The sequence below is a fragment of the Argiope bruennichi genome, chromosome 1 (assembly GCF_947563725.1).
Source record: "Argiope bruennichi chromosome 1, qqArgBrue1.1, whole genome shotgun sequence".
NCBI classification, from domain to species: Eukaryota; Metazoa; Arthropoda; class Arachnida; order Araneae; family Araneidae; genus Argiope; species Argiope bruennichi.
This window is the reverse complement of record NC_079151.1, coordinates 2,305,665-2,313,790: the sequence shown is the minus strand read 5'-3', so window position 1 is coordinate 2,313,790 and position 8,126 is coordinate 2,305,665. Positions and strand designations below refer to the sequence as shown.

General features: G+C 30.2%; 1 protein-coding gene across 1 annotated transcript; it reads right to left on the bottom strand.

The window, feature by feature from the left end:
* Window positions 1–864: 864 nt before the first annotated feature.
* On the bottom strand, window positions 865–7,704 carry LOC129978242 (sterol O-acyltransferase 1-like). The gene is made up of 4 exons (XM_056090619.1): window positions 7,654–7,704; window positions 6,964–7,093; window positions 3,709–3,851; window positions 865–1,453 (listed from the first exon to the last, which is right to left on the bottom strand). Exons 1-4 carry the CDS (start codon window positions 7,660–7,662, stop codon window positions 1,388–1,390), a joined length of 348 nt encoding a protein of 115 aa, XP_055946594.1. The 5' UTR covers window positions 7,663–7,704; the 3' UTR covers window positions 865–1,387.
* Between the last annotated feature and the right edge of the window lie 422 nt (window positions 7,705–8,126).

The following is an 8,126-nucleotide window of genomic DNA, read 5'->3' as shown; positions in this document are numbered from 1 at the left end:
CTTTAATCGGAGTTATTTTAATTCAAAAGTACTTCAGAATGAATCTGAAAGATCGATTAATTAATAATCTTTAATCTTAAATGCATAAAACATTAAGAAAATGAATAGAATCGTTTGAATTAATCGGCAGGAAAATGTTACGCCTAAGCCTCATTGCTGTTGGGAAAAAATGTTGAAGCCTTACTCATTTGGCGGTGGGGAAAGAAATAATTTGTTTGGCGGGAAAGTTAGTTTTTAATTAAAAGTTAAAATTCTAATTAAAAATTCAAAAAAAGGAACCCCAGGTGCACATTCCCGACCTCCAAGGTATACATGTACCAAATTTGGTAGGTGTAGGTGAAATGGTCTGGCCTGTAGAGCACCCACCCACCCACCCACCCACCCACACACACACACACACACACACACACGCACACGCACACGCACGCACGCACACACACACACACATTGAGCTTTATATAAGTATAGATAATGATACATGTTAATTTTTTGCAAAATAATTTAAATCTAATAAAAAGCAAAAAAAGAAAGAAAGAAAAAAAGAAGGAAACTTGGTACTGCGAACAGGAAAATTATTCCATTTTCAATAAGCTTTGTGAATAATCAGAATAAAACCATTTAACACAAACCACAATTTTTAAAAATAAAAGTTTTTTCTCAAAAACTCAACTGAACACATAAATAAATTTCCACATACAAATCAGACAAATCTGCCTAGTATTAACAGAGACTAAGCATAATACAGTGAAAAAATATTCTCAAGAAAATAATCCATATATCCTAGAAAGAGAGGAAAGTGAGTTCAAAGAAAATATATTTTAATTTCAAGATTTTCAGAAAATTAATATCACAACAGCGGTACATTTTAGAATAAAGATTTTTTTGCTTAGAAATTCATCATATTGTAAAAAAAAGTGACAAATAAGTTTTTATCCAATAGCAAAAAATCGGTTCTAAAGAAAATGTATTTTTTAGTTGAATTATCTTTCTTTAATAATTATTAATCAGATATAACTGATTTAAAATATTTTAAAAAAGATTTAGTAAACCTGAAAGCTTCCATTTCTGTAAAAGTTTCTAGAATTCTACATCTACAGTAGTAAGACATACTTAATTTCATCGATTTAAAAGTTTGTTTATAATTAAAGAAAGTGAGATACACTCTTAATGATATTCAAATAAGTTTGGACATATTCGAAAATTTATAATTTACAATATTACTTAAATAAGTCTCCCAAAATTAGAGGCACTCTATTTCCAAATACATGTTAAACATATATCTAAAATTAAATTTTCAGTGGATTGTCCGGAATTCTATTTATTTAGAATACAGGTCGAGTTAGATTGTTATATTTTTACTAAAAAGCTTTTTAACTAAACTTTTACGCTAAACTGGGAAAGATATCACATTGCAATGGAGAAACCGAGGAACTGCATAGTCTAGCCAAGAATCCTGTAAAGGAAATTAAAAATAATAAATTATTCATTATTGAGGAACATGATATTGTATAAAGTAATCTATCACAATTAATCTTATTATATCCATCATTTTAGTTTGGAATCTTTGGAAATCAGAAATATATTTAATACAACTCAAAATTTTTTACGCATCTAAAGCAGAAAGTTTATGCTAATTAGTATATTACTACGAACCTACTGTCAATGCGAGCATGATTTTTTTTAAATATAATTATTTCTAAATCTGAAATGAATTTCATCATAATATATATTTTAAAAAAAATTATATGTGATCCATTTTTAAAAGAACTCGTAGAAAGAAAAGAAGGGGGAAAAAAAAAAAAATTGAAATCTGCTATCGCAAATTTCAAGTAATCATATGATAACATTATTTGTTTTAAATTAAGTGGTATCGATCCGATAGAAAAACATGTTCTCACATGACTCATATCTCGCAATCACCAACATTTAGGAAAGCGATGGTTTTTGACCATATTAAAATCAATAAATAAATCTTAAAATCAATAAAAAATTTTTCGCGAGGCCAGATTTTTTTCTTGCAAAGCCAGTTTAAACGGGTTTTAAACAATTACGTAAATATCAGATTACGCATATACGTCGATATTTAGAAAACGACTTTTTTTTAACTCTCAAAATCGTTCGAGCTCCAAAAATTTTTGCTAGCCAGGAAAATTGAAAACTAAGAAAAACAACAAAAAAAACATATATTATATAGCTTTCGATACTTCTCTCACTGTTCCGCGTTCATTTCCCGTTTCTTCTGTGCGCTTTTCCGGACGATAACTTCCAACGTCCCTCAACTTTATTGGCCAGACCGGAGAATCGGGTGCATGGCAAACATTCGTGCTATTTCATACCTTTTGTTGGCTATAAGTCACCAAATGTGACAATCTTCTTTATCATTTTCTAACAACCCTAAAAGCAAAAAACTGGTGCCTCAAAGCAATAAATCGCCGATTTTCTGCCCGTGCATTTCGAGGCTTCAAACACCCCAAACCAAAACAACATAATTTTATCACAAGATAAAATGCTAAGTGATAAATTGAAAGTGATAGAAAGACATTGAGTGATAGTGAAAATAATCATGCTAAGTGATAAAAAAAACTCCATTTTTTCTAGATATTTATTTATAAAGGAAAAAAGTTACAAGGATGCAACAGTGCATGTCATTAACATTGAGGTCTGAGATGTGGATGCGTTATACCCCAACTTTCAAATAACGGAAGTATCATCTCAACAATCTAATATATTGCGTTCTGTGCTTAGTTCCGTCTCGTAAAGAAAAGAATCGAGCACTTCTTTTGCAAGTCAACTTCCAGTAGAGCAATTAGATTCTTTAATTTATACAGATTTGCAAGTTTGATCGCAAATTAGCTTAAAGCATTTATAAATTTTCGAATTCACATACGAGCAAACGGATACACCAACAAGCTTTTCATTCTTTGATAGATTTAATCTAAAAAATGTGATATAGATTTGTGATTATGATAATAAACCCATAAATCAAATTTCAGTCCTTCAGATTTTTGGGATTTTGAATTCTGTTTAAATGCAATTGGAAAGATAGAGAATAGATATTAGACAATGATTACGAAAGAGCATGCGATTTTTGGCGATTAATCGCCAGGATTTGGTTAGTACAAAGTACCAGAAAATCGAATGTATATACTTTTTTCCCGTCCAATTAAAAATGAAATTTGACATAAAACTTCAATGATAGTTTCAAAATCACATATCATATTTAAAATCTTTTAGTCATCACGTTAAAGTGTAGAAAAAAGTAAAGAAAAGCTTGTGAAAGATGGTTAAGCCCTGCACGGATTTGGTTCTAAATTAAATGCAGGTCTACACTTTAAATTTTAAATTTGGGTACCAAATTTTATCCATCCAGCTTTTTTGTTTGATATTTATCGTGTTAAGATATACTGGAACAATTGAAGGGACAGACCTTCGTTTGAAATGATCTTGTTCAAACTTTGACAGAAATCTTCAAATTTGTTGTAAAAACCATACAACAAATTTCGCTCGGCTAGCTCAAACCATTTTTTAGTTATCGTGTTCACAGACAGACAAGTATACTTCCAGAAACGTGTTTTTCGGATTCAGGCAGTTCTGAAACGTTGAGTTTCAACGAAGTCTCGACTTGCAATTTTTTGACGTGTATAATATTTTCTCTTTCTATACTTCGTGTGTAGGAAGTAAAACTAAATTAAAGGAGGAAAAACCTACTAAAATCCTCGGGCAGTTGATCCTGGCAGACATTTCCAAAGAGTAGAAAACTAGTAAAAGTCCATATCCTAGCAACAAAGTAAACCAAAGGAAAAAGTTCCAGAAGTTTGAGGTTCTTCTTCGAGTCATAAAAATGAATATAACTGAAAAAAAATGTTGGATTTTTATTAATAGTTTGGTGCAAATTTAAAAAAAAATTAAGATCGAGACAGTTACAAAAGAATACAAAAATTGGAAAAATTTGAATAAATTAAAACTAGATATTTATGTAACTTTGATTTAGATATAACATGCCAAAATTTAATAAATTATGATTATTCATATAATAAGGGTTAAAAGAGAGGCTAAATCATTCTTATGCCTATAAAAAAGAGTATTTAATAATATGAGCTTAAATAAAGCATACTGGAGCTAATATTTCTTAAATAGTAGAGCAATGTATCGGTTGATTATAATTAAAATTGCACTTTCAAAAGGCTGTTAATAAAGAACTACTGGTCAGAATGACACAATATTTCATATTGAAAAATTCGTTTTATGAATGAAAAAATTCAAAAGTTTACCGATATATGGGGCTGTATTCTTCACAGTATGTTGAAATCTGTTGCTTTAAAAGATGTGTTAATTTAAAGGTGCAAATTCAGAGACATGATATGCGCAGCTCACATTATTCTTGTGATAAAAATAAGGAACAAGCAGTTTCTGCGTTTCAGAAGATAGTCGTGTCTCTACTATGAATATTTTTACAAGAATGGTGACTATGCGAAAATTACCTTCAAGTAATCCCGGACGTTACGGGATTTTAGAAGCGGTTCCGGTAAAATAACAGCATTCGGTCTGAAGAAGATGATTGATAAAGCTGAAGAGACGGGCTCATTTGAAGTGAAATGTGGCATAGAGAGGAAAGCAATTGCTTCGACATCAGGGGAGGATGTGGCTACACCACTATAGAAAGTGCCAAGTACTGCTCTGGTAATGCGCAGTATATAGGGAATTTTCCAGACTTCAGACATATCTGTGTGCATGATTTTGTCATTCTTGCAATACTACCCATTCAAAATTACACATTTTCAGGAGTTACTTCCTATTGATCTGTCAAAACGAAGAGCTATTACTGAAGCCGGTTCTTTTTTTTTTCTTTTTTTTTTGCTTCAAAGGAAATGGACAATGCATAGCCATAAATCATTTTGTAGACAAAAAAGCCCATTTAATTCTCCAAAGTTCTATCAACATTCACAATTCCAAAACACTGGTAAGAGAGAATATGTTCCAAATGCAACCATTACCTCTTCATTTTCAAAAGGGCACCGTGTGGTGAGAGTTTACGGCAACCTTTATTATTGATTGCTTAATTTTTGAACAGATTGATATTTTGAATCCTATAACCGGTACAGTCAATAGGATACGTTATGAATCTCTTTTGCGCAACAACTCATTTCAACACTGCAACAGAGTGGATGTGGACATCACAATTTTTATGCTGGGTAGCACTCCCCAGGACATTTCAACACAGCAAAGCAGATCTTGATTCTTCACTTTGGAAATGACAAAATTATCAGTCGCCATTTTCCAACAGCTTGGCCGTTACGATCAACATACTTGAACCCTGTGGAGTTACCTATAAATGTTGTGTACAGACGTCCGAATGCGGTCTTAGGTGAATTGCAAACATGCATTATGCAACACATTTATATTATCACCACTGAAACACTCCGATATGTTGTGAAACATGCAGTTTTGCTCCTTCAGCTGGCAGGAGGAAACGGTGGACAGTATACTGAAAATTTCTCAAGCAAATCATCCCCAAACTTCCTTTTCTTGAAGGTTTTACCAGTTTTGATTTAGAAACAGTTAAAAATCGATTTCATTTTTGCTTTTTTACGGTTTTTAGTCTAAGGACAGCTAAAAATCGATTTTTCCCACCTTATCGGGAAGGTGTCACACCGGATAAGGAACAAAGAGTACCTCGACAACATGTCAGGATTTTTAATTAGCACTTTATGACGAATAGAAGGACTTTCAGGGCCGAATCAGTCAACTTTTGAACTTTATTTTTTATTTTTCAAAGTCAATTTTCATTGTCCTACTTATACTCAGATCTCACTGTAAAAATATCCCAAATTTAATATAGGAAATCTTTATTATAAATTTCCACTCCAAAGGAAAAAAGAAGTTTAATCCATATCTGTTATTATTCGATATGATATAAATGTTATTTTTCAATTTAATATTTCTACTGAATTTAGATAATTTAATATTTTTATTCATAAAGTTTAATGTTCAGTATTAATGTTTTTTAATTTAAATTAATTAAAATACTTTCAACTTTTATATTGATATTTTAAAATCCATTTTGAGGAATCCCAAAATAATTTCACTTATAAACGGTTTAAATAAGGCGTATTCAAAAATATTCAATTCTACAAAAAAAAGCATTCTTAGTTTTGTTAAAACAGGCCAAAGCAGTTTTAAATACTTGTATTAGCTTTATTTGATTCCTTCTATAAACGTGAAATTTATAATCACTTTTATACTCAGTTATACTTGTATACAATAGTTTTGACTCCATATGCATGGCTCAATTTATATATTGAATCTGGAAGAAAAAAGGATTTTCAGATTTCGTAATTGTCGTGGCTGGTTCGTGAGTGCTTTGAAAAAATTAGACAAATAGAAAACTTAACAAATTTATTGCAGATTCGTTCGTGTTACTCTGCTCAGTAACTCCTTCTCCTCCAAGAGCAAACACTCGAATGACCTCACTCCTTTAATTACACTCGCGCAAGTGGTCTAGCGCCATCTATGAACGTTTATTTCCTAACGCTTCGAAATCCAATCACTACAGTAATATTTACAATAGCTAATTACAAAATATTTATTAAAAGGTTAATTAAAAATTTTCTAAATACGCTTTTATTAGTGTGTTGAAAATTTGAAAATAATTTTAAAATGTGAAGGTGAAAACAAAATCGTGTTATCATGAAGTAGTGAAAACAATACTATAAAGAAACTGAAGCAAAATTAAAATTATAAGAAAAAGAAATTGCAAATTAATATGAAGAAAATTTCTAGGTATTCATTAATGATTTAAAAAATTATGTATATGACATATAATCGGTTACGGTTATTATATCTTGTATTCTGATGTTCTTATAATAAAACGTGCTTTAAGCAGTACAGTACACAGATATAAACGTGCTTTAAATATGTTTTTATTTAGAATAATTAAAAAGTAATTCATGAAAGGATACTTACTACCAGCTATGTAAAATAATGTGAATAAAGGAGGGAATATAAATCTGAGAGAAATGGCTACGATATATTCGTGAACAATTGCAGATAGCATAAAAACTGACAACATAGCAACAGTTCTGCTTTTCAAAATCTAAACAAAAGAAAAGCAGCGAGAAATAATCAAATACCTTTAAAAAGCAAAATATTCTGATGCTTTTAAAAACGATTTAATACAATTAATTAGATTATATTAAAGATTTAATACAATCTAAAAATTATACAGCGTTATATTTTATGTAGAAAGAAATTAATATTTACTATTGTTTCTTCACTAAATTTTTTATTAATAGGCTTTTTTTTAATTATGAATTTGGATAGAAATATCCACTTCAATTCTTTTTTAACTTATAATATCTAAGATTTTTGTTAAGTTTATAAATAGAATAATATATGTGAATTTCAGCTTAAAACTTAACACTGAATTCTTAAAACGCTTATTAAAGATTTCTTTTCTTTTCTTTGATATAAATATTTAAATACCATCAGCGTGGTGCATATTAAATTTAGATGGATATTTTCCCTAAAATACAAACACAAACGCATCATTCAACTTGTCTTCCAAATGAACTAACGCTGTTCTCGAAACAGAGAACTTATAGCATTTTTGCATTATGTGGTTCATTTAAATATGCAAATAAATTTGTTACTTACAGCGTACATATCACAATAGATGTAGGAGTACAGCCAATCATGTACAAGTATATTCAAAGATAGGTAAAATTTTGTATAGGAAGTACAGTTCCACCAATCCTTTAAATAAAAATACACGAGGTATCATCTTTTCTGGGTGCAAGTGACTTTCAGAAATACATTAATTTTTCAGTTCTTTCAGTTATTAGTAGCAGAGTAAAATAGATAAAGACAAGCATCAAAGAAAACAAAATTTAATTTGAAAAAGCAAGTTCTTTTTCACAGGCATACACGCTTGTAGTTTACTGCCTCAATAAGAAACGTTCTCCTAAAGCAAACGTGCATTCATAAGATTTAACTTCATAGAAATGTTCCGAGCCAAACTTTGAAGATATCACTTTCAATTCCAGGAAAAATTGCACAATACTAGAATCTAGATTTCAAACAGTGTAGTTTTAATAGTCTTACATAAGTTCTGTTCATCATGTATGAGA

Bases quoted from the DNA above. Each gene is read 5' to 3' on its own strand.
- LOC129978242 (XM_056090619.1), bottom strand. The intron at 3,852-6,963 runs GTAAGTATCCTT...ATTTTTTTTCAG, and splicing joins ATTATTTTACATAGCTGGTA to TTATATTCATTTTTATGACT. The intron at 1,454-3,708 runs GTAGGTTTTTCC...TTTCCTTTACAG, and splicing joins TCAACTGCCCGAGGATTTTA to GATTCTTGGCTAGACTATGC.